At 37.4% G+C, this 27,530-nt stretch overlaps 1 protein-coding gene and 1 pseudogene across 2 annotated transcripts in view; both read right to left on the bottom strand.

The window, feature by feature from the left end:
• LOC141556651 (serine/threonine-protein kinase MRCK beta) overlaps positions 1–10,691 on the bottom strand; it is a 152,998-nt gene extending 142,307 nt beyond the window's left edge. Inside the window, exon 1 of one of the 2 annotated variants that reach the window (XM_074291108.1) lies at positions 10,033–10,691. In XM_074291108.1, the coding sequence (XP_074147209.1) occupies positions 10,033–10,207 (175 nt within the window). In that variant the 5' untranslated portion in view covers positions 10,208–10,691. The remainder of the gene's footprint in view (positions 1–10,032) is intronic. The other variant, XM_074291109.1, reaches the window with a different exon arrangement.
• A 6,244-nt stretch (positions 10,692–16,935) lies between these two features.
• On the bottom strand, positions 16,936–25,974 carry LOC141552850 (trafficking protein particle complex subunit 3-like; annotated as a pseudogene).
• Between the last annotated feature and the right edge of the window lie 1,556 nt (positions 25,975–27,530).

The raw sequence follows: 27,530 nt of genomic DNA, 5'->3' as shown, positions 1-27,530 counted from the left end.
AAATGATTTAATTCTTATTAAAATTTATTTATGTTGACTATAGTCATGAGTAAAAGCTAGAAATAACTTTAGAAATCATGAAGTCCAGATCTCCATATTATAGATGAGGAAACTGAGGCTCAGAGAGATCAATCTCCTATCAAGATCAAATATGTAGCAAAATAGGGATTCAAATTCAATGTAATCAATAATCTCTGCAAATAATGACAATATTTCACCACAGAAGAGCTTGCTATTTTTCATTGCAAATATTGGACATTGTATGAAAATTGTAATCTAGCAATCTAATCACCATCATTGGAAGATGTATTCCAAAGAACCAATTTGTAATCAAACTTTTGGAACACAGTCCATTTGTAAACTGGGTTTGGTTTTGTTTTCATTTTCTCTAGAGAATGACAGCTGCATTAGAAAAAGGGCATCTGAAGAAGATATTATACATTTAGATATATAAAATCAGATAGTTTTAAGCTAACAGAAACATACTACTTCCATTCTCTAATTAAATAATCAAATAAAAAGCATTTATTAAACACTCACTTGTCATATGATAGGTATTGTGCTAATAGTTAGGGATATATACATAAGAGTCCTTGCCAAGTTTCATGATATAGCTAAGTTCTATAAAAACTGAAAAACAAGACGTTAAGTCAATACAAGGCCAGGAGAGGCAGAGCAGTTCATGGAGGATATAAGGTTTTAACTGAATCATTAAGAATGAATAAAATGGAAGCAGCTAGGTGTTTAGAACACCAGCCCTGAAGTCAGGAGGACCTGAGTTCATATCTGATTTCACACACTTAATACTTCCTACCTGTGTGACCTTGGGTAAGTCACTTCATCCCAATTGCTGGGGGGAGGGAGGAGAGAGGTCAAGTAAAATGTATAAATAATAAGAGAAGAGATCACAAACATTAGAAATAGCCTTAAGAGGGTTCATCTAATCAAGATCCCTCATTTTATAGTTGAGGAATATATCACAAGGAAGAAAAATAGCACAGAAAAAGACATAGATAAGAATAAGCATGTCTGTCATACAAATAAAAAGAATTGTTTGTATATAAAAGGATATGTAATAAATACAAAATGGAGCAAAGCAAAATGGAGTCTTGAGAACTGGGTTGAGGACTTTAGAATTTATATCATAGGCCAATGTTTTTTAAAAATCTCTGAAGAAATTTTTTAATGCCAAATTAGAAAACACAGCAACATTAGCTGCTTTGCTATCTGTGTTGGGGCCATATAATTTACATGTTCAGTCAATGTGGACTATAAATAATTGATCATTTGACTAAAATGTTCAATTTAAGATCAAGAAGAAGGCATCATTGAGTGCTCCCAATATGACATACAATTTAGCACTTTGTTGTAGCAGAGTTTATAAAATAGTACCTTTTACAATCTTTGTTTTCTTCCTATGGTCTGTTTTTTTGGTACCAACATCCATTATAGATCAATAGGCAAAACTCATAAGTTTGAAGGGATCAGGAAAAAAGTAAATCACCAAAAATCTGACAACGAAATAAACATCTAATATCCAAATTCTATTACAGAAGATAAATAAATATGACACTAACAATCTCTAATGGTTTTTTTTTTCCTAAAGTTCTGATGTAATGAGGCAAGCTGCAATTTTTTTACTAGTCTATGAAAGACACTTTGGTTACAATACATAACATTTTAAAATTATCAACTTTTTTCAGTAAAATTATGAGTAGAAAATTAGTTGGCTTACTTAAAAGGGTAAAAAAATTGAGATATCACATTAAGAATTAACACATTCAATACTAATTCTAACTATAAAATATTTACTGATAGCAATCACTTTCATCTTCATTAATTTAATTTGCTTGTAAAATAAAATTGATCTGAAAATGGAATTTTTTAAATGCAGGGTTACATTACAGGATATAAACAACAGTAAGCAGTTTTTAGAATCATTCAAGAATATTTACTTCAAGAGTTCCAAAATTATACTTAAAGGGAAGGGGTCTGCCATGCTGCTGAAGGGAATAAGAAACCCACTATGAATTTTTAATAAGGTTGAAGATGTGATTAAAGACAACTTGTCCTGCTCATTGCAACACTAACAATTTTTGATGTTGGTGGTATGGGTATTTCTTTTAATAACAAGTTCATAATCCCTCTTCAACTTTGTAGAAAAGTTTTCAAAAGTTTTAAGGTCAAAAACATTTATTATGAGCCTCTGAATTCATCTGATTTTCAAAGGAGACACAGCTGATCACTGTTTAATTCCAATAGAGTAACAGATAAGGATTTAGAAAGGACCTTAGAGTCCAGTAAGCCCAACCCCTTCATTTTTCAGATGAGAAAACAGGAAGAGTTTAAATTATTTACCCAAGATCACACAGCTATCATGTCTGAAGGAATATTTGAATTTACATCTTCCTAACTTCAAGACCAGTGCTCTTATGCCATCCTACCTACTCAAAATGTCTTTCTCCACATAAGAAAACCAGTCCAAACTTGTATCTTGATGGTATAACCTTCAAAAACCCAGGGCCATTTATCTCAATACCATGAAAACACAATGGAACAGAGCTTTAATAAAGGTATGAAAGCTGCACTCAAAGAGGTATAGAAGCAGGGAAGACATCTAATAGATTTGAAACTTTCTATCACTGCACAAAGTGCTAAGAACTTGGATTGTAATGGTAATGAAAATGGTGGGAATGGGATGATGCACTCCCCCTCCTCCCCCCAAAAGTCTATTTCAAGGTAAAAGTCCAGAGGAAATTAGAACATAAAAGTTGTCTTCAGTCTTTCTTAAGAGTAGTAAATGAATATTTGTCTAAGGCCACAGAAATATTTTTAAGATCTTATAAAAGCATCCTTCTTTGCTGTCTGAAACTAAGGGGCAAGATCAGATAACATCTTAAGGTCCTTTTTAGGTCTAGATGCTTTTAGCTCTATAATGCTAGTGATGTATAATGATTTGTTAGTTTTTGTTTTTTTTATCACTAGTCTACTTTCCCCCCATAAATAAACTTCATGCAAAAGACACCAACATAGCCAAAATGAGATGATACAATTATTTTTCTGGGCATGCCCAATTACTCCCAATTAAGGAGAAAATATCCAAAGATATTTCTTTAAAAAAAAAAAAAAAAATCCTGTCACTTCACAACATTTTATATTTTAAAATGTGATTTGTAATCTGCTACCTAAAAATCAATAAAAATCAACCAGAAAACTGATGAATAATATACTATATAGATCAAGATAAAGTGAGATACAAAGTAATATCAATCCTCTACCAAAAAACTGTAAAGATGAGATACAACTACAGGATTCCTGATTTCAGATCCAGCATTAAGGAAGGGGAAGGAAGGAAAGGAGGGAAGAGAAGAGAAGGGGGAAGAGAGGGAGAAGAGAGAGGAAGGAATGAGGGAGAGACAGGAAGGAAGAAAGAAAGAGAGAAGGGGGAAGGAAGATTGAATATTGTAAAATCATATAGAACAAACTTGGTAAGAGATATTAATGTCTTCTAAACCCACCCTTAATTTTTCAATTCAAACTGTCCTCTCCAAAGTTACCAATTATCTCTTCATTGCACAATCTATTGCCTTTTCTCAATCCTCATCTTTCTTGAGCTGTGTAGTATTTGTTCCAGATACATTTCACACTCTGGGTTTTCATGAAATTGCTCTCTGTTGGTTATTTTCTTATCCTTATTTCCTTTCTTTAGTAGTCTCTTCATCTCCACTACCTGTGGTATCTACTAAGGTTCTATCCCTCCCCCTTTTCTTTTGATTCTATACTCTCACACAACTCTTCATTTTCCATGGATTCAATAATCACCTCTATCCTGATTATTTCCAGATCTATATATCCAGCCGTGGTCTCTAGAATCATGTATCTAACTCTTAAAAATCTTGAATTGGACATTGTGTAAATACCTCAAACTCAACATGTCCAAAACAGAATTCATTGTCTTTTATCTCTAAATTTTTCCCTCTTCCAAACTTCCCTATCATTACCAAGGGAACTATTTTCCTCCCAGACACGCAGACTCATAACCTTGATGCTATTTTTTTGTGTTCTTTACTTCAACTCATCCCACAAATCTGAACTTTTACCAAGTCTTGATTGTTTATACCTTCATACCATCATTTCATATATGTATTGAAATATCATATTGGTTTAAGTCCCACTCCAATCCATCTTCCAAATTGCAAAGTGAGTTTTCTAATAAAATCCCACCCTTTCCCCAATCAATAATTTCGAGTGACTCCCTATTATCTGCACAGTAAAGTATAAATTTCTCTGTGTGGCATTTGAAGTTCTTCATCACCCTGCCTCTTTATTGTCTACTCCCCTCTTCAGACTCTACAATCTAGTTACACTGGCCTAATTTCATTTCTTTAGTTCTCCTTTTCCTGATTCTTGATTTTCACTATTTCCCATGTGTGGGATGCTCCAGCACCTTCAATTCTACCTCTTAGTTTCTATATTATCTCAAATTCCATCTTCTACAAGAGGCCTTTCTTGGTCCTCCAATTACTATCTTTCCCTTTCAAATTACTTTCATATATTCTGTACATATCTTTTATCTACCTAAATGCTTACAGGTTGAGAAGTAGAAAGAGAGCTGGATCTAGGATCAGGAAGTCCTGAGTTCAAATCCAACTGAGACAACTACCATGTAATCCTTAAATCAATCTGATTCAGTTTCTTTATCTCAAAAATAGGAATCATAATCACACCTACTTCATAGGATTGTTGTATGAATGAATGAGATTTTACCAATAAAGCATTTAGTACAGTGTCTGTCCCAGACACTGCAAATCTCTTTCTCATTGAAATGTATGATTTATTGATATTCACAAGTGTTTTTTGCCTTTCTTTGTATTTTTAACACTAAGCACATTGTTTGGCACATCCAAAGTGCTTAATAAATGCTTACTGATTGACACCTCCTCCACCTTGCAGGGGGGTCAAAGTTCACGAATTTGGAATATTACATGCAGCACAGAATTGTTCAAGGCATTGATCAGTTCTGTCAAAAAAAAATTTTCTCTTCTTCCTCTTTTCAGAAAAATTTGATAAAAAAGATTATTTAATGGAAGAGGGGAAGAGGAAGAGATACAAGGGAAAATCTAGGCTATATAAAAACAAAAGATATTAATAAAAATTTCTTTAAAAAGAAAAAAGTAAAACTGGAAACAAGGGAGGCAGGTAATGTTGGATGACCAAAATCAGGAGCACTGAATATCAGGAGATTAGGTTAAAAAGGAAAGCTTCAGACAATTAAAAAAAAAAAATTCTTTTTTTTTTTAAATTATGCTTTAGAAAAGAAGATTTTAAAAGAGATGGGACCCATTCTCAGTTGAAAAGGCCTGTTATTAGAATACAGAAAGAAGAATAAAAGACAGATTTTATTTTACCTATGTTTTCTTTGCTAAGGGGAATGCTCTTTGGGCCTCAAAGAATAAAAATGGCTAACAGTCTTAGACTATATGGTCTTTACCTTCCAATTGTGAAATTTTATGATGAAGGGCTTGCCTTTTAAATTATGAGTTTCATAAAAATGATGTAATTGAAATTTTAAAAAGACAATATTTCTCTTTGAAGATAACACATTTTTCTTTCAAAAAAGAAAATTAATTGTACTACATTTTGAAGAGAAAACTAAAGACAAATAAGGAAATTATTGTCCTTCCAATACAACCTCCACAACAATTAGAAATCAGAAATATCCTTCTCTTTTATAACTACTTTCAAATTTTCTAAAACGTAATTTCATGAAAATCTAAGCTAAATTTTACATTAACTTAGAAGGAAGTTTGATTCAATAACTTCTGGCATTCTGACTTTGGAGTCAGTATATATCTTAAATCATATTTTTCAATTATTGTGTTGCTTGGAGGGGCCCAAGTCATAAATGCTAGGCCACTTTCTTGAACTGTGAAATACGAAACAAAATGCTTGTACTATCTAAAGCTTGAGATTGTAATGAAGATCCAGCTTCAAGGCACTCTATAATTGTGAATTATTATTACAATTAAAAGTAGATTGTTATTATTATTATTACAACTAGATTTCTTAGTTCATCCTGGATACTTTAGTTAGCTTCCCTTTACTAATAAAGTTTGGACTACTCCATAGGATAGATAGATCTATGTGTCTAGAACAATTTTCAAACACATAATCCAGAGTGTGGTCCAAATTTACTAGCACTACTTTACCATATTAATTCAGAACCAGTATATATAAATTCTCACACACAACAAAAATAACAAAATGTGATTATATCAATTGAGTACAAATAAAGACTTCAATCCAAACTGTAGCCTAACAAATTTTAACAAATCACTCTCCTTTTTCCTAAGTAAAAGGCATTTCGCAGAGAAGCTGGAAATTCTCAATGTTTTCCAAAACAAAATTCTATCTGAAAATGACATTAATAATTAGATGACTAAACACGTGGTTCAGTAATGCATTTGGAATTTAGATTATACATGTATAAGGGAGCAGGTAATTCCTGACACCAAAGTCTTATCCGTTTAAAAAAACCCCACCAATATTCTCATAGTAATACTATATGGCTACCAATAATGGAACACCATAATTTCCAAATAATAAATATTATGAGTGACAAAAAGCTATGAAAATGGATGATGGACATAAGTAGACTGCAGCATATTATCAAACACGACTTATAAACACGTGCCAAAATGGATATTCATCAAGGAAATGATAATCAGCTACCTAATGGTCTTTTTAAAATAGCCATATCTCAAGCATCTCAAACTCAACATGTCCAAAATATAAATTATCCTGTTGTGAAAACCCAATCCTCTTCTGAACTTCCCTATTCCTATTGAGGCACTAATATCCTTCTACTCTGTCAGACTCATAATTTGTGTCAACCTCTTTTACTCCACTGGCAATTAATAAGTCTCATCTACGAAGTCTTCCATTCTTCTAGAATTTATCTATTTCTCTCTACTCACACAGTAATTATCCTATTTTAAGATCCTCATCATTTCTCACTTACTCTTACTACTATAAGACTTATTTAGTCTCCCTGCCTTAAATCCCTCATCTCTCTAATCTTTCCAGCTACCAAAGTGATTTTGCTAAAATGTATCTGATCATAGCATTCCCTTCATTCATAAGTTCCAATAACTATTACTTTTAAGATCAACTAACAACTCCATATCACACTCTCTTAATTCTCTTATTCCCACTTCCTGAATTCCTACTTTCCTTCAAAGTTCAGCTTAGATCCAATCTTTTCTGATGTGTTTATATGTACTGTATACTCACACTCCTCTTTTCCACATCTTTCCCCACCTCCATAAAATGGAGGATTTCATTTTTTGTCTATAGGTTCTCAGCACCTAACAGTACCTGCATCTATAATACTTAAAAATGCTTACTGAATGATTTATTGAAATTAAATGGAAAGCATTGCTGCAGTGGTACCTACAAAATGTTAAAAGGATTAAAAGTGTCTAGTACACTGGGTGGATCCATATGGAAGATTTATGTAATTATATATGTGCACATATAACTACAACAAGATTTTAGTTATAACAAACATGGTAACAAAGGCTAAAATTTTATGTATAGCTCTCTGCAAATTTGAAAAAGTGTAAATAAGGGCTCTGAAATAAAGATGCCACATAAATCCAAAATGTTTTACTATACTTTGTCCCTAATGATAACCTATACAAAGTTACACAATTACAAGACTTCTATTATAATATATAATGATTACATCATTCTAACTTAGAATTAAAACTTAACAATTTCAGTCATCAAACACTTTACAGCTGTTTTTCTATCCCTCGAGTCCATTTCTAATTTATTGTTACTAGAGATACAAATGGGATCAGAATGCTAGAATCCTAAATTATTTGTCAGTGCAGTGCACGATGAATACCAATATGGAAGTTGCCCAATCCTAAGAATGACTACCATATAGCTACCAGGATGGTCATTCTACTAAAGGTAATACGTCAATTCCATAGCATCCAACAATGGATGCTTTACTCTCACATACCCTAACTTGTAATCTTGTCCTGGTCTTTTAACATCAAGTGGATGATAAAGGAATGGAAACCACAGTATTTAGAAAATAAATAAGTATAAAGTCTCAAACCATTACTTTCAAAACCAGATTATGACATTGGTTAATTATTCAGTTGGAAACTGTACTATTGACCCGGAAAAAGGGATCAAAGAAAATGTAGCCAATTAGTCAATAGAATAGTGGCACCCACAGAAATTAAACAGACCAACAATGTTTTGTTTTTGTTTTTAGTGTACCATTTTCTTATTCATTTCATGTGAGTTTTAACATTTTATTAAGAAAATAATTTTCTCAAAATAGCTCAATGCTTTTAAAAAAATGCCATGTTACCCCAAATTAGGAAATAAGCTTTTTTTCACTGTAGCATAAGCACCATTACAATCTGACCAAATATTAAGGCAATTCATTTTCTAGAAATAAATTTACTCCTGAGTTCCAGTAATTATAAATACATGGCAGAACCTGGTCAGTTATTATCTGAAATAAGTATTGGGAACCTATGAGATTTCCATAAAGAACTGACCTGAAGAGTCTGAAATTTAAAATAAGGTGCATTCTAGATTTGTAATGATTTGGGATATTTTTCTTTCACCTTCCTATTGCTTCATTTGGAAGAACACCAAAGTGCCTAAATGCCATAATCTGCAGGGTTAGGAATGGACTTTGATTTTACTGGATTGGGAGCTCTCAGATGAGGAAAGCCCCTCTATTGATGCAGGTTAGTACCTAGTCTTCTATTTAAAATCTCAAGAGACTTGCCCAGTGAACAGAGAAGTGATTTGCCCAGGGTAAACTTGCAGTGTCAAAGACCAAACTCAAACCCAGGTCCTCCTAGCTTAGAGACCAGTACCATGCCATGCTGTCTTTTAAGAAGAAAAAGGTTTAATTAAAAGCAAAGATCTATTTGTTATTTAACAAGAATAGAGTTCTTTTAAAAATATATTTGTTCAGACTTTTCTCCTAATAGATCTTTTGGAGATATTTATTCAAGCATCACTTTGAGGACTAAATAAGGTACGATGAGCCTCTAAACCAACAGGTGAGGGAGAAAAAGTCTACTATCCCACATAGTTTGGGTTTCAGGCTACTCCCAAATAAAAAAATTAACACCATCACAAACACACTGCAATTACAATGAAAATATCTAACTGGCAGTGAAATCAGTGGACATAAAAATATAACACCCCTGGAGTTGTTATTGTTAAGATACCCTAGCACTGAAGACTCATCTGAGCAATGGTCATGGGGATGTCTTTTGACAGAGCGACGGATGAGAGGGCCCAAATAATAGGAAATTGGGTGGGGGTGGGGGTAGGACACACCAGAAATGAATAATATAGCAGAAGGGAGAGTCTATGTCTACGTTCTATCTTCCCTCAGCCTTCTACACATTCTTCTCCCCCACTTAGCAAACTGCCTTGCAGTCACTTAATGTTTGCTACACATCATCGAACGTAGCTTATGACTCCCCTTATGGGCAGTGCACAAGAGGCCAAGGGTTAAGTTCGGCCGCCAAACGGGTGGGGGTGGTGAGGAGCGGATATCCCTGAGAGTGCAGCAGGATATGATATCCAAGAGGCTGATCTAGTAAGCTATGTGGTGTTGTTAGGGGAGTCAGGAATATATGGCAGGCGCCCTCGGGGAATTGGGGAGGGGAGTGAAGGTGAAGGAGACTGGGAGTGGATGGGGAGCGTGGAATTTAAAAAAAAAAAAAAAAAAAAAGGATTGATGGGAAAGAGCAGGAAAAGAGGAGTGAGGGAGGCAGAGGAGTGGGAGGGAAAGGGAGATTAAGGAGGAAGAGAAGGGATGGAGGGAAGGGGGGAAGGAAGAGAAGAGAGGGAAGGGAAGGAAGAGAGGAAGGAGAAAGGGAGGAAGGGAAGAGAGACCACCGACTAGAGGAGGAAGAGGACTGCAGGAAGACTACGGAGGAAGGGGAGGGCGCGGCGCGGGGGGGGGCCGCTCGCACTTACCCCACTCGAGGAACTCCGCCACATACTTGTCCCTGCGCAGGGCCGACTGGCTGCACTCGGTGTAGAGGCAGATGAGCACGTCCAGCAGGGCCTCCACACTCAACGAGCTCTCGTTGCGCCACGGCCCGTCCAGGAGCAGCTGCTCCAGCTTCTTCAGCCGCACCTTGGCCGACATGATGCCCGCACGCCCTCACTAGCTCAGGGCACCGCGCGTGGGGTGGCCTCGGCTCCGCCGCCTTCAAGTCCTGGCCGAGCGGAGGCCGCCACTATCCACGGCTCGGAGTTAGGGCGAGCCCCCCCGGCGACTGAGGGACTGGGCAGTGAAGAGTCCCGGAGGAGGCGACGGCGCGGGGGCGGCGGCCGCTTCGGACTAAGCCGACATCTTCTGGGGTTCGTTTCGAGAGGTGAAGGATTTGGGGCCCCGGCCCCTCGGGGCCATGGGCCGGTGCCCCTCACACAGGCCGCCCCTTCCCCACCTTAGCCGCGACGCCGCCGCTCCTCCTCACACACACACACAAGCAACCCCGCGCCCTCAGCGCGCGCAGCCGCCGTCTCTCCCACGCACGCGCACCCCGCCCGGGATTCGGCCTCCGGTGGTGGTGGGTTCCGTAGATTCGGTCGATTCGTGTCCGTCCGATCGTCCGTCCGCCCGCCCGCCCGCCAGTCGCCTCAGCACCCAAAGCTACCCGCCTCCTTCCCCGCCCCCCCTCCACCCCGAGCCGGGTGCGTGAGCCAGGCAGGATCGCGGCGCAAGCTCCAAACCAGCCCGCTAACTAGCCAATCCAGGGGCCGGCCGCCACCCCCCTCCTCCCCGCCCCGCCCTGCCCCTCCCGTCCCCTCCGCTGCGCTGACCTCACCGCGCAATTCCTCCCCTCCCTGGTTTTCCTCCCTCCACTCCTGTCCCTTTTCGCCTTTGCGCACCCAGGACAGGGTCTTCGCCGCTTGCCGTAGGGCTGGAGAAAGGGAAGGGAGGGGGAAGGGAAAGGAAGAAGGGTGGGCGAGGCTCTCTGGACTTTCCTGTCCGGAGCTTAGATTTTCCCTCTGCCCCCTCATGCCCTCCTCCCCGCGTGCCCACAGCCGATTCCCGGGCGTGGCGGCTGTGGAAGTGGGCTGTGGCGCTCCCAGACTCCCTGGGGGAAGGGAGGGAGGCAAGGTCCCCGATTGTGCTGACCGCGCGTGGAAGCAGAGGAAATGTGTCTTTCGGGAGGAGGGCGGCGATCGCGGTTCCTCGGAGCCCGTCTCGCCCCGGAGCTGGACGCGGCCCCGGCCTCTCTACTATCCCTTCTCCGCCGTTAATTGTGATTGAGGCTTGTGAATGAATCCCGGGGAGGCTCCGGGCAGAGGGGCCCCGAGCAATTAGGGATCGTCGGCGGCTCCTGGCTCCCACGTGGACTCGGGGAAAGGGCGGGGGACGAGGTTTCGCCGGAGTAGCGTAGCGCCGAGTTAAAATGCCCTTCCCAGGATACGTGTCCGGAGAGCGGTGGCTCTGTCCACACTGGCCTCGGGTGTCTGGGAATCCGGATTCCGAACGGCACCCGGGCCTGGCAGCGCCGCCGGCTCCTCATCGTGGGCACATTCCTTAACTGGGTGAATCCGGGGTCACCTGCCGCCTGGCGGCTCCTCACAAACGGCCTCCGGGTCAGCTAATGACGCCTGGAATACCCGAAACTTCCTTCAGGACAGGCCTTTAATGCCTGGAAACAAACTGATCCTGGACCATCTCCAGTAATACTCTGAACCAAAAATTTGTTCCAGGTGGAAACGGGGTGTGTGTGTGTGTGTGTGTGTGTGTGTGTGTGTGTGTGTGTGTGTGTGTGTGTGTGTGTGTGTGTGTGTGGCTGGAAAATACATATTTTGTATATTATGTATATGTATAATATATAAATGTTATATATACATGGTGTGTGTGTATATGTCTGCACACCCACGGTGTGTATACAGAATTGTTCCCACAGGATATGTATATATATTTGTATGCAAAATGTATGTAGTGTGTATATGTACACAGAGACGCACTGTTTTACTGAAGGTGGATGGGTGTGTACATGCACACATTCACTGAGTATCTTTGTTCCACCGAGGCTGGATGGGTGTGTGTATACATGCGGAAGTTTTTTACAATTATTGTGTGTGTAGATATGTACATGTAAGTTACTACTACAGCATTTATTGGATGTTGGTCTTGTATTGAGAAAGGACTAAATGACATAACTATAGAGTCAATGTGCAATATGTACAACTGTGGCTAATCAGACCAATCCACCCTCTGAAGTTTTGGTCCTACAGGTCAGGTTCAGTCCCTATGAACATTACTTACCTCCTGGTACAACCAGTGTGTGTATATGAGTGTGTAATAGTTATAGTGTATAGTGTGTATGAATGTACACATATACCTCAGTGGGGGAAAAATGATTCTGAATAAATTACATCTGCACACATACATGCCTTTCCATATGCATACATACATATGTACACACAAACATATACATCTGTAATATATAACTTATTTTCCTCATAAGCATTAAAGTCAATCAAATTCAAATTTTGCTCCTTACAGTGTAAATTAGCACTGGAAATACAATAATACATAAATAATAATACACAAGTAATAGATGGTAAATACACGAACCAAGGATAAACAAAATTCTCTGAGCTTCAAGAAGGAAAAAGTATGGTAGTTGTTCTGTCATCTACCCTTCTGAAATTCCAAGGAAACTATGGTTTTTGTCTGGTCTGGGCTGGTTCTGGGAGAAATTGGCTGTAGTCGAAATAAGGTGGTAGATTAGGAGACTTCTAAAAATAAGAAGGCAATCCCTCTACACAAGGTCAAACCACATTTGGAATATTTCTAAGGACACTGATAAGCTGAAATGATGAAAAGCCTTGAGTTATTATATGAGTATTAGTTGAAAGAACTGATGTTCTTTAGCTTGAACAATAGAAGATTAAATGAGGACAAATACTGTCAATTTTTTTTTGAAGGATTGTTGTAGAGTTTGGCTCACCCACTTTTCTGATAAATTTCCAAGGGTATAAATTTCCAATTTTGGACTTCCAGTTTATATTGGACTCAATAGCCACGGAGATCCTAACTCTAGAATTCTGTGATTAAGGTCCCTACCATCCTGGTGACAGTTCTATAAACTAGAGAATTTGTAGAGCATATGTTATTGAAAGGAAATAAAGTATCAGTATCAGATCACTGCAAACTATTCTATTATAAAAATCCCTTGACAGCTAAGAATGTCTAATCATTCCTAATACCTGGCACAAACGTAACCAAGTCAGCACTTAAATGTATGTTGAAAGACCTAAAGGTACCACCTACACAATAACAATAACAGCATTTATAAAGAGCTTTGCCAATTGTTTTGAATATATTATCTCTTATCCTCACAATTGCCCTGTAGGATAAGTGCTATTGTTATCCCCATTTTACAAATAAGGAGAAAGACTCACAAAGGTTAAATGATTTGCCTTGAACACCCTAATGTAAACCTACCACCTTATTACCACCTACTTGGACTATTTCTGGAACTATTTCCATTTCTAATCCACTTTTCACATTCTTTGTACATAGGTTTATTAGGTCACTCATCTGTTCAAAAAATGCAATGTCTTCTTGAATCTCTGGTCCTCTAAAATTTGTCACCATTCTACTTTTCCAAGTCTTAACTTACAATATTTTTTCCCCACCCACTGCCTAGCCTTTAACTACTGAATGGGTGTTCCCTCAAAGTCCTTGGCCAAGGTCCCAAGACTGCATCTATCCTTAATAGTTCTATACTATGTTTTGCCACTGGACTCAATGAGGTTCATGACTTTACACAGCACTATTTTACTTAAATCCAATTCACTAGACATCCCCCTCCTGATGTCACTGGGCCTTTTCAAGAATGACTGATGACTCTCCATACAACTATACTACTTCTTGATCTCTAGAAAACACGAAGTACTCACTCATCCACCTCTGTTTCTTTGTACTCTCCATTGCCAGTGTTTGGAAAGTGTACCTCCCTTGTGTTGAATTCCTACTCTTCCTTTAAAAACTGACTCAGATTTTACCACTGAAGCCAGAATTATAACTAGGGCCTTGTAACCAAAGCTTTTCTCCTTGGTGCTGCAGTCGACTGTGTTTAAAACAACTGCTGATTTTCAGGGTTGTAAAAACACTTAGTATTTAGTAAGAAAAAGTAGTACTCTACTAAGACTTCTTCCTCCAGGGTGACCCCATCCCAGAGAATGTCTTCACTTTCCTCATAGTTAACTTCCCTAGCAGCCCAACTTGGACTACTATGATCCTACCTCTTGCCCATGGCATATTTTGTGCTGCTTGCCCCAGGTGCCAGAATTGATTGTTGCTTTCTATAATCACTCAGCCCTCATACATAAGTGATAATAAGCTTTGTTTAGTTTCTAAGTTATCTGTATCCTGCATTGTTACATACTATAGTTATATGATTGTGCTATCCCCCCTAAATGGAAAACTCCTAGGGAGCTAAGAACTTTTCTGTCTTAGTGCCTAGCTAGTGTAAGCTATATACAAAGTGGGAGCTTAGTAGATGTAAATTGAATTGAATTTATTTTTGAAGAAAAAAGTACTAAATTTGAGGCAGTATAAGAGTGAAAAATAGACTAGACATCTCAGACACTGTGACCGCAGGGCAAGTTACTTAACCGGATTTTGCCTCAGTTTCTTCATCTATAAAATGAACTGGAGAAGGAAATGGCAAATTGCTCCAGTATCTTTGCCAAGAAAATTCCAAATGGGATTATGAAAAATCAGACATGACTGAAAACAATAATTAGAAATGAGTAGACCATTGTTTGATCTTGGATATGTCACTTCCCCAATATTTCCAAAAGGAGATAACAAATAATCTGGTTTGCACACTTATTGGAATTCTAATACAGTAAATGTTAAAGCTTTTATGAACTGTGAAATGCTACTATACAAATGAATAGTATTGTTTTTAAGAAGTCAGTATTGAACAGCAACAAGATTATGTGATGATCAACTGTGATGGACTTGGCTCTTTTCAACAATGAGATGATTCAGGCCACTTTGAAATAGATTTGTGATGGAGAGAGCCATCTGCATCCAGAGAGAGGACTATGGGGATTGAATGTGGAACACAAAGTACTATTTCCATCTTTTTTGTTTGTTGTTTGATTGCTTTTTTTTTCTTCCTCATTTCTCTTATTTGATTTGATTTTTCTTGTGAAGCATGATAATAAAGCAGGGGAAGAAGGAGAAAAAATTGGAACACAAAGTTTTGCAAAGGTGAATGTTGAAAATTATCTTTGCATGTATTTTGGAAAATAAAAAAAAATACACCTTCAAAAAAGAAGAAACTAGTACTGGCATTTCTTATCTCTCTCCTTTTCCTTTTTGACTTACTTTGCATTATTTTCAGTTCCAAGATTAGAGAAGCCATGTATATCACTTTGTACATTGTAGGTAAAATTCAGCTCATTGTTAAGAAAGTAATTCACTCCCTGCTGTATGATAGTTGGAGTATCTGTAACTTTAAAAAGTATATGTAATTCACCTGTCAATAAGGAGTAGCATGATTCCTAGGCTACTAGTTTGTACCAATTAAAAAATTATTCTTCCAGTAAGAAAGCAGTAGCCTGATGTTTAACTTGGACCTTTCTGAGAGATAGGTGGTAGTGTTGCTGCCATTTTTCTTGTGCTTGAGAAGATTTCATAACTAAAAGAATCATGTAATCCAAACACACACCCCCATTTTATAGATTAGAAAACTGGCTTAGAGAGCTTGTGACTTTCCAAGTCAAGATTCAAGCCAGGTCTTCTAAATCCAAATCTAAATTGTTTAATTAAGTTGTCACTAGAGTGACCTACACATAGCTAGCAATAGTTTCTCTTGAACTTTGTTCCAGCTTTGGAATTTTTTTGTCTAATTTTTGAAAACTCTAAATTTTGAAACTCTCCCTATCTTCCTTAGATTGGAAGTATAGTATATTAGAGACCACTGATTGATATAAGAGCTTTGACCCCCCTCTGTTTCAGATCTAAATTAGTTCATTTTTACTTAGGCAACCTAGCAGCCTTTTACTCAAAGGAATTCACCATCTTAGTAGATGAGAACAATTTGTTCCAACAGCCACAAAAGCAGTTAAAGCAGTGCTGTGGAGTGCTTTGAGCTTTGTTATACATCAAAAATGCAAAGGTTATTCACTACATCCCAGGCCATTGCCAGTCCTCCTAACTTTTATCTTACCATTTGGCTTCATTGACTCTAGAAGAAAGAATGAAACTGAGGACTTTATGCAACTATAACTCACTTAAATCCTAATATAGCATTGGTCCTCTTCAAAAACAAAGGTCATACATAAAATACCACATACAATACCTAATCAGTTTTACTGTAGCAGCTCCTTAGACTCAATGATCTGCCAGCCTCAGCTTTATTTTGTAGTACAGATTAGAGGCATGTACCACCATTTCTGGCTCCTAAAGGCTTTTAAATTAGAAGATGTTTATGCTGTTCTTTCAACCTTGGGTCAAAATTAGTACCCATATCAAATATGCTCCCAAATAAAGCCCCCAAAATAAACTATATGGATAAGTACTTATATACACATACAATAGGGAAAGATGAACCTGTGGATTTGTTCAATCAAGTCACATTTAAGTACTTATGTACCTGGCACTATGAGTACCCAAAAAAAGTAAAAACAGGTCTGGATTGGTTTGTTGATTTGGTTTTTTTTTTTGTTTTTTTAATATATCACACAAGTCTTTTATTAGCATAGAAAATAGAAACAAGATTAGAAGTCTTAAGAGTCACTGAGTTCTTTAAAGTGGGGGCATTTTAACTTTACAACCCCAGGGAAGAGTTGAGAATTAGCTGGTCATCTCCAATGCCTCCAGAATGGTTATTCTTCTCTAGTTGGAAGTTTGTCCTTAAATTACCTGATGAACCTCATCCTGATTTCTGTCACCCATCTCCTTTCAGCATGTTCTGAAAAAACTTCACACCCACTGCCATCTGGACCATCTTCAGGATTCCCCTCAACATCCCACACAAGAGATTAGAATAAATGAGGGATGAGTTGTTATCAAGAAGCCCCACAAATTCAACTAAGGGATTATTTTCCAAGATCAGGGAGAATTTGTCACTGGCTAGGCTATAGTTAGTGATGCCCAGGTACAATTTAAATGCTACATTGGCAATGACATCACTTTCCCAAAGTCATGGTACCTGCCAACATTTGCCCAATCCCTGAAATCTTGAAATGGACATCACTCCCCTTTTTTTTTCAGTTGTTTGTTCACATCTTAATCATTTTTATAGTCCTTGCAAAGCTGTGTGACCAGAGCTTCATGAATTAGGGTAAAAAGCTGAAAACTCATTTTCTTGTTCTTAGTGCCCTGGTTTGCTTAACCTACCTTAATAGGTTACCAGCCACCAATACTTTAGAACTGTTCAGCTAGGACGTGTCCATCTTCAACAATGAGATGAACCAAACCAGTTCCAATAGAGCAGTATGAATTGAATCAGCTACACCCAGCAAAAGAACTCTGAGAGATGACTATGAACATGGAATTCCCAGTCCCTCTGTTTTTGTCCGCCTGCATTTTTTATTTCCTTCACAGGCTAATTGTACACTATTTCAAAGTCCGACTCTTTTTGTACAACAAAACAACTGTTTGGACATGTATACATATATTATATTTAATTTATACTTTAACATATTGAACATGTATTGGTCAACCTGCCATCTGCAGTGGGGGGGAAGGAGGGGGAAAAATTGTAACAAAAGATTTGGCAATTGTCAATGCTGTAAAATTACCCATGCATATATCTGGTAAATAAAAAGCTATAATTAAAAAAAAAAAAAAGAACTGTTCATCTATTCCTTGTTATCCTTATCTCTATCCTTTCCCTCCTCCATTTTCCCAGCCCTGTTGTGGTCTAGCATTGGCTATATAACTCAATTCAAGAATGTATTAACTGCTTCATGTACAATTCACAGCAACAGGGATACACTGAGCCAAAAACAAATCTCTACCTTTGAGCTTACATTCTACTATGAAATATATACAAAGGAATTAGGATGGATACTGGCAATTGAGATGAGGAAAAAACTTGTATGAGGTATTCCATGTGAGCTGACCTTTACAAGGGTAAAGGATTCCAAGAAGCAAAGAGAAGAAGGATGAACATTCCTGCCATGAGAGTATGGTATCAAAGGAGAAAATATAATGTCCTGTATTGGCAACAGTAAATAGACCAGTTGAGGATGAGATATAAGAGTGCATAAAAAGTAATGCAAAATAAGCATGAAAAAAGACTGGAGCCAGAGTATAAAGGTTTAAGTACCAAATAGAAGAGTTTGTATTTTATTCTATTCTAGAATACTCTGATCTCATAGAAAAGACTATAGAATCATCAGATCTAAATAAATGTCTCTAAGTTTATTACTCTTTTAAAAAAAGCTAAAGAGTTCAAATTTTAATTAAAGGAATAACATATGAATATCTAAGTACATGTAAGATATATACAGAGTTTATGAGAAGTAATCTCAGAATGGAAGACTTCCTATAAAATGTGAGATTTAAGCTGACACAAGGGAAGCCACGAAGACTAAGAGATGAGGGAGAAGAATGTTCTTTCTTGGCAGAGAAGGCAGCCAACACAAAAGCACCAAGACTAGAAAGGGGAACAACAAATATCTGGATTCATAGATCATGAATGAGAGTAAAGTATAAGAAAACTGAGAAATTATGAAGAACTTTAAGTGCCATACAAATAATTATATTTGATTCTAGTAATAATAGAGAGCCCCTGGAGTTTTGACCTATATGTTAGGGAAATCACCTTGGCAGCTAAATAATTTAAGGATGGATAAAAGTAGAGAGAAACTTTTATCAGCCATTTAAACAGTAGTCCAGATGGACAGGTGGATGAGATTAGGCAGGATATTATAGGAAAACAGGAAACATATCATGAAAAAAGAAAGAACAAAATCTGTCAGAAGACTGGATATATGGAATGAATGAGAGCTGAATTGAGGATTACATCAAAGTTGCAAACATGGATGACTTGAGAGAATGTTAAGGATCCTTGACAATAATAGAGAAGTTCAGAAGAGGGCAGGATTTAGGAAATAAAATAGTAAATTCCATCATGTATCTGTTGAGTTTGAGCTGCCTATATGACATCCATCTCAAGATGTACAAAAGACAGTTGGTGATAAAACTACTATTTCAGTAGAGAGACTAGTGCTTGATAACAGTATAAATCTAGAAAGCATATTTGTACAAAGATAACTGAACCCATAAGAGTTGATGTAAATCATGAATTAGCTAATATTCCCAAGTCTGAAACTCTCTTCTAAGTTCCTGTCCTGAATTTCCAGTTGCTGCTAAACTTGTATATCTTGCCAGTACACTTGACACATACTCAACTACACTCTTCATCTTCCCCAAAAAATAATAACTCCTTTTTATGAACAATTTTCAGATGGTGAAATTAAAGTCATTTCTAGTCACATGAAAAAATGGTCTAAATCACTATTGATTAAAGAAATGCAGATTAAGATAACTCTGAAGTACTATTTCACACTTCTCTGGCTAAGATGACAGGAAAAGATAATGATAAATGTTGGAGGGAATATAGAAAAACTGAAATACTAATGCATTGTCGATGGAGTGGTGAATTGATCCAACCATTCTGGAGAGCAATTTGGAATCATACTTTTTGATCCAGCAGGGTCTCTACTGTGTCTGTATCCCAAAGAGATCATAAAAAAGGAGGAAAGGATCCACATGTGCAAAAATGTTTGTAGCAGCTCTTTTTGTAGTGGCAAGGAACTAGAAAATGAGTGAATGCACATCAATTGGGGAATGGCTATGTTATAGTGTATGAATATAATGGAATATTATTGTTCTATAAGAAATGAGGAGCAGGTTGATTTCAGAAAAGTCTGGAAAGACTCGCATGAACTGATGCTGAATAGAACCAAGAGAACATTGTACACAGCAGCAACAAAATTATGTAATGATCAACTGTGATAGACTTGGCTCTTTTCAACAATGAAGTGATTGAAGGCAATTTCAATAGACTTGGCATGGAAAGAGCATGCATCCAGAGAGAGAACAATGGAAAATCAAGGTGGATCAAAGCATAGTATTTTTCATTTTGTTGTTTGTCTGCTTGTTTTTTTCTCACTTTTTTTTCTTTCACCTTTTGATCTGATTTTTCTTGCGCAGCATGACAAATATGGAAATATGTTTAGAAAAATTATATATGTAACTTATATTGGATTGCTTTTTCTCAATGGGAGGAGAGGAAGAAAAATTTGGAACACAAGATTTTTTTTTTTTTAATTTTTATTTATTTTTTTTTATTAATTTTTTTTATTTTATTTTATAATTATAACATTTTTTTTGACAGTACATATGCATGGGTAATTTTTTACAACATTATCCCTTGCACTTACTTCTATTCAGATTTTTTCCCTTCCTCCCCCAACCCCCTCCCCCAGATGGCAAGCAGTCTTATATATGTTAAATATATTACAGTATAATTTAGATACAATATATGTGTGTAGAACCAAATTTTTTGTTGCACAGGAAGAATTGGATTCAGAAGGTAAAAATAACAGTTTACATTCATTTCCCAGTGTTCCTTTTCTGGATGTAGCTGGTTCTGTCCATCATTAATCAATTGGAATTGGATTAGCTCTTCTCTATGTTGAAGAAATCCACTTCCATCAGCATACATCCTCGTACAGTATCATTGTTGAAGTGTATAATGATCTTCTGGTTCTGCTCGTTTCACTCAGCATCAGTTGATGTAAGTCTCTCCAAGCCTCTCTGTATTTCTCCTGTTGGTCATTTCTTATAGAACAATAATATTCCATAACATTCATATACCATAGTTTACCCAACCATTCTCCAATTGATGGACATCCATTCATCTTCCAGCTTCTAGCCACTATGAAAAGGGCTGCCACAAACATTTTGGCACATACAGGACCCTTTCCCTTCTCTAGTAGTTCCTTGGGGTATAAGCCCAGTAGTAGTATGGCTGGGTCAAAGGGTATGCACATTTTGATAACTTTTTGGGCATAATTCCAGATTGCTCTCCAGAATGGTTGGATTCTTTCACAACTCCACCAACAATGCATCAGTGTCCCAGTTTTCCCACAGCCCCTCCATCATTCATCGTTATTTGTTCCTGTCATCTTAGCCAATCTGACAGGTGTGTAATGATACCTCAGAGTTGTCTTAATTTGCATTTCTCTGATCAATAGTGATTTGGAACACTCTTTCATATGAGTGGAAATAGTTTTAATTTCATCATCTGAAAATTGTCTGTTCATATCCTTTGACCATTTATCAATTGGAGAATGGCTTGATTTCTTATAAATTAAAGTCAATTCTCTGTATATTTTGGAGATGAGGCCTTTATCAGAACCTTTAACTGTAAAAATTTTTTCCCAATTTGTTACTTCCCTTCTAATCTTGTTTGCATTAGTTTTGTTTGTGCAGAAACTTTTTAATTTGGTGTAATCAAAATGTTCTATTTTGTGATCAATAATGGTCTCTAGTTCTCCCTTGGACACAAACTCCTTCCTCCTCCACAAGTCTGAGAGGTAAACCATCCCAGGAACACAAGATTTTGAGAAGGTAAATATTGAAAACTATTTTTACATGTATTTGGAAAAATAAAAAGCTATTAAAATACTTCCCTTTCATTTGTCTATTTCTATCGATGATACCACTATTTTAGTCAAGCAGGCTGGAAATGTGAGTTATGATTGACTCTTCTTTCTTTTTATTCCAATCTGGATTTAAGCAGTCACTTCATTCTCCTTCACAATATTTCTTAAATTTTTCCCCTTCTCTACATTCCTCCAGCTACTTACTTGATCAGCTGTCCTATTAGAATAGCTTCCTAAGGAGCATTTCCATTTCCTGTCTCTCTCTTCTATCTATGCTTCACATTCTGTCAGACTGATCCTCTTAAAGTAAGCTCTGTCAGAAAACCTGAGCTTAAATCCTAACTCTGATGCTCACTAGCCTTGTGACCTTGGGCAAATCCTGTTACCTCTCAGAACCCTTGAATACAGTGAAGATAATAATGTTTATGTGGTACTGCTTTTCTCAAAATGTTGCCATGAGGGAAGCTCTCCATACAGTTTATTATTTCTAAAAACAAATGGAAAAAAGTTCTAATTTTATCACTTCCCTATTCAAAATCCTTCAGGGGTACAGCATTTTCCCCAAAACAAAATTCTTCATTCTGCAGATAGCAAATGTTTGCTCTGATGTCAGAGGACTTCAGTTTCAAATCTAATTTAATGCATACTGTGACTTTGGGCCAGTCACTTAACTCTGGGTCTCAATTGCAAAAGTTAGAGTTAATAGACTGTGAGGTGCTTATCACCTCTAAATCTGTGATTGTATCAGCAGACAGAAATTCACTTTTCCCATTTTATCTTCCATCCCTTCTCTTTACACACCCTATATGCCATCAAGCTGACCTATTATTATATCTTTACTTTTGTTCTCTACCTAGACTGCTCCCTGTGCTGTACTTTCTATAATAGATACTTAAAGAAATATAGAATTGCACCTGGTTCACCTCTTCTTTAAAAAGGGGGAGACCCATAGAGGAAAAAAGGCTTGCCTAAAGTAATACTGCTAGTAAATAGTACATTTGAACCTGGGTCTCATTACTACAAATTTAGCATATTTTACATAATTTTATTGCAAGTGTCAAATGACCCCCAAAGAATAACAAGATAGATGAAATTGGCACTTAACCCTTCTTTTTACCTGTAGAAAAAGTGAGTTGATTGCAGCTAATGAAAACCCTTATAAATGGTTCCTGGGGAAAACAGTGGCAAAGGATTTGTTCTATTGCACTAATTTCCATACACCTGACACAAAGCCTTCTCCTGCAGGAAAAATCATAAACCTTAAACCAAGGTGAAAAATTCTATATAAAGGCAGAAGTTATCAAAGGTAGTATGGGGGATTCATGGTAAGCAAGCAGTTCCCATTGTCATCAAATAGTCTACAAACACCAATACTCGTTCCCTCTGGACAAAACAGCATTTCAAATTCTAGTAAGACTCTAGGCCCAGGGCTAATTTGATTTTGGCTTCAATTCAGGGCCTTTACTTACTAAAGAAGTGAAAGCCTGAAAGGGGACTATGATTGTGAAAGCTAATAGCAAAGGTGCTGCTCTAATGGCTTTGGGAAAATCCACTCACTTGCACTCTGGGAAGATTAAAGGAATTTAAGAAATAGAAGACAGTGGTCAGATCAAGATAAGAGCAGCCTCTTATCAAGGCACCTGCCTGGCTGGCCTCTTTTAGGCCACATGGAGCCTGCTGAGAAGTACTTCCCAAATACTCTGTTCAACCTCATCTGGGATTGAAATGGCAACAGGGACCATAAGCAATTAGCTTCAGCAGACTTTATTAAGTACCTACTATGTGTAGGTGTGCTGAGGAGTGGTGACATAAAGATTAGATGAAGTTTAGTTTCTTGTCCTCATGAAATTTCTAATCTACTGGAGGAATGAGATGGAAATACATTGCAACAAGCAATATTGCACAATAGGCACAATAGAAAAATAGAAGACTGAATGCCGGGTGAGGTCTGAGGAATAAACAACAGGGACATAAGGGATTTAAGTTGGTCTTTAAAGGCAAAGGTAGGCAGAACATTCTAGGCACAAATAATATGATTCCAAGAAATTACAAGGGTTTGTATAGGGATGAGGGGTGGAGAATGAGATGGCTGAAAGTCCTCTTGTTTGTTTGGAGCATACCTTGAACAGAAAGAAGTAAAAGAAGAAAAGGCTAGAAAGGGAGGATAGCTCCAGACTGAAGGATCTTAAATGCCAGGCAAGTAGTATTCTTTTTTCAAAAAGAGAAATTATTATAAGATTTATAGACAAGGAAAATTATTCTGATACTTGGGAAGGATGGCAAGGAAAATGACAGGGAAGATCCATTAGGAGGCTCTTTTAGTAGTCCAGTAGATGGTAGGGAAGAACTTTATGAGGGTGGAAATAAGAGAGGAGGGTATAGATATGAAGGGCTATTTAAGGGATGGAATTGATAGGACATGGTAACTAAATGGATATACAGATCTTCTGTCCTTCATAAAGTCCTCTATAGTCTGCATTTTCCTCAACATTTCCCATCTTTTTACATTTTATTCCCCCCTCTCCTCCCACTTACCATATCTCTATTGAAGGAGTAACATTGGCCTTCTTGCTGTTTCTGAAATAAGATCTTAATCTCTCAACTCTGGCCTTTTTCTCTGGCTCTCCCCCATACCCCAAATGCTCTTCTTCCTTATCTGCTTCCTGGCTTTCTTACCTTCCTGTAGATCCCTGCTAAAATCCTACCATTTACAGGAAGCCTTTCCTGAAAATCCTTAATTCTAGTCCCTTCTCTAGTAGGCTATCCTCGATAGAGCTTGTTTGTACACAATTGTTTATACTTTGTCTCCCTCATTAGACTCTGAGCTCCTTTGGAATAGAGACTATTTCCTTTCTTTATATCCTCCTTATTTAGCACAGTGCCTAGTGTATACATATATATATATATATATGTACATATACATATACATATACATATATATATACATATACATATATTAGGTACTTCATAAATGTTTATTGATTTACTGAGGAATTAAATACCAATTTTTTCAAACATGGATTTTAGTAAATAGTGATACCACTGCCAGAAATCAATCAGAAATAAGAACAGATTTGGGGATGATGAGCAGTGTTTTAGTGATATTAAGTTAGAGATAATGGTAAGGCATTCAGATAGAGATATACAGTAAGCTATTAGAAATGTGAGACATACTTAGGAAAGAAATCAAGGCTAGAAATCTGGTGCTAATTCATTTGGTGGGAGTAGAAGTCATTTGAGTGAATGAGCTTGCTAAAAGAGATACTAAATAGGAAAGGGTTAATAGATGGACTAAGAACAGGATGAGAAGCAAACAAAAGATAAAGAGTAAATATTATGTAAAAGAATCAGAAATAAGAAAAAGATCATTCTCCTAAACGCTCACAGTTTATAAGACTTTATTCCTTCAATTTCATTGAATTACTATGCTAACTCTTCAAGGAAGGCAGGACAGCAATTATTTCTTTTTTAGGGTTGGGAAAATGGAGATACATAGTAAAAGTGATTTGCTGAACAAAAGTCTCACACTGCAGGAATAAGTGGAAGTCAGTCCTGAAACAAAGGTCTTTTGATGCCAAAGTCAATGTTCTGTCAACTGTTATGCATTTCCTCTCAATATAATAATGTTTTTGCTAACTGTTTATTAACAGCAGAAAACAAACACCTTGCCATTGAGAAAAAGGATATTTTTATATTTTTAAATGCTAACTTTCTAATCAGAAGAAGAGTGAAAACTAGGCATGAAGCAATGACATGGATGACATGACTGCATTATTGCAGCCATATCCTTAAGTCACGTTCAGATCCCCAGAAATCAGCTAACTAATTCTATCTTTAGGGTTCTAGAACTGGAATTTTTAGAACCTAAGATCCCAAATTTTCCCCATCAACAACCATCTAACTTTTATAAAAGGAATATGTATAGCAAGCATAGTTATGAAAGCTTCTTCCCCAAAGTCTTGGGGGCATTTTCCCATAAATATACTCAGAGTCAATGAGAAAAATAGGTGCTAATTCAGCACAAGTGTAGAAAATACACGAAGCCTTATGCAGGGCATGGCATCAGTGATGGATGAATTATTCTGCTGCTCAGTTGCTCACTCAATCTGGCTCCTCATAAAGCATGGCATCTCTGCTGGATGTCTACCAGAGCATAGCTTTGCTACTGGGCTGGGTTACTTCTCCACTGAGCTAGGCTGTTCTGCTGCTTTTGGTACTCTCACTTCCACTCTCCAACCTCATGTTGAGGTGGTGAGAAAAGGAAGATGTCAGCTATTGCCCTGTGTTTGTCCATAGAGTACCTGCCTTTGTACCTCTATTTTAAGGCTGCTACTCCATCACTTCATCAAGGAAGCAAACAGAAAAGAGAGATGAGGGCCACATGCTCACAGCTGCCACTGGTCAAATAGGGCACACAGTTGGTGCCCTTCTTCCACCTAGCTCTTAGAAAAGCAGCTCATAAGTAGTCCCACCTCTTCAATGCTGCAAAGGAAATAAGGGTGATAAAGAGATGGGCTCAAAATTCACCTTTTTTACTAGCTTCCTTAATCAAATTAAATACTGGAAATAACTATGTCACTTTTACCCCCAGGACGTACATATACACGTCACTGTCCCTCTTTTTGTGAACTATTTGCAAATATTTTTCTCAATTTTCCTTACTCATACCTTTGATTTCTTTGTCACCCACAAGTGATAAATAATTTTGAAATTCCTTCATCAAGGTGTATCTCTCCCTATAACTCACTCAATATAAACTAATTTTTTTTTTATTTTGCCAAGACCTCCAACACCACTACTCCTCAGTACATTCCCTTGGTCATCACTATGATTCTGTCTTCAATTTCCTTCTCTCCCAATCTTGACCCTTTGGGTAACCAATCCAAATTTACGTTGTCTTCTACTCTTGAATCTTTGTACACCTCTCCTATACTTGCTTATATCTAAATATCTGGAAGTCAAACAACTGTGTTTGACTATTTGTACTATAAATTCATCTAAAATTTATCTAAAATGGGATGTAAGTACTGAAAACAATCATTTTAATCTTCCCCAATTGATTTTCTATTGAGCTTACCACAGAAATTTCCCCAGACTATTTTTTCTCTTAAACATCCCACACCAATTTCCCCCTCCACAATTTTAGCAAAGGGTCTCATCTCCTAATAGAGACCTATACCATTACCTTCTTTTTTTTTCTCTCCACTTTATCTATAACTCCTTGACATAACCTCTTACTCATTGAGCAACTCTGAAGGAAGCCATACAACCTTTCTGACTGAGGCTATACAAATTTGTGTTATCTGATAACATTTGGGTTTCACTGCATTTACTCCTCTCTACTGAATCTCTCTTGTTTAGTTCCACAACTGTTATGTGCTGTCTCTCCTTTCCGTAAGTCAGCTTTTGTAAGAGCCTGGATCCCTTGCCTTGTAAATCCCAGCTGGAATAGAATCAGCACCAGTTACTTTGCCACATGAGAGGAGCCTAATAGCATTCAAAACCTCTTCTTCATTTGGAAGTTCACTAAAGAAGAGTTGATTTCAATCTGAAATGCCCAGTCAATGGCTTTAGCATTGATTGATAACATTCTGTTGAAAAGATTAGGGAAGTATTCAACCCATCTCTCCAGAAGCATGACCTTATCACTAATCAATGTAGCTTCATCAGCATCAATTAGTTAAGAAGCACCATAGGTCTTTGACTCACACATAGTTTTTATGGCATCATAAAAGTACTTTGGATTGTTACTATTAGCATAAAACTGAATTTCATTTGCCTTCTTATTGAGCCAAGAA

The sequence above is a fragment of the Sminthopsis crassicaudata genome, chromosome 2, assembly GCF_048593235.1.
Source record: "Sminthopsis crassicaudata isolate SCR6 chromosome 2, ASM4859323v1, whole genome shotgun sequence".
NCBI classification, from domain to species: domain Eukaryota; kingdom Metazoa; phylum Chordata; class Mammalia; order Dasyuromorphia; family Dasyuridae; genus Sminthopsis; species Sminthopsis crassicaudata.
Note: the sequence above shows the minus strand (reverse complement) of the source record. Positions and strands in the feature narration are given on the sequence as shown.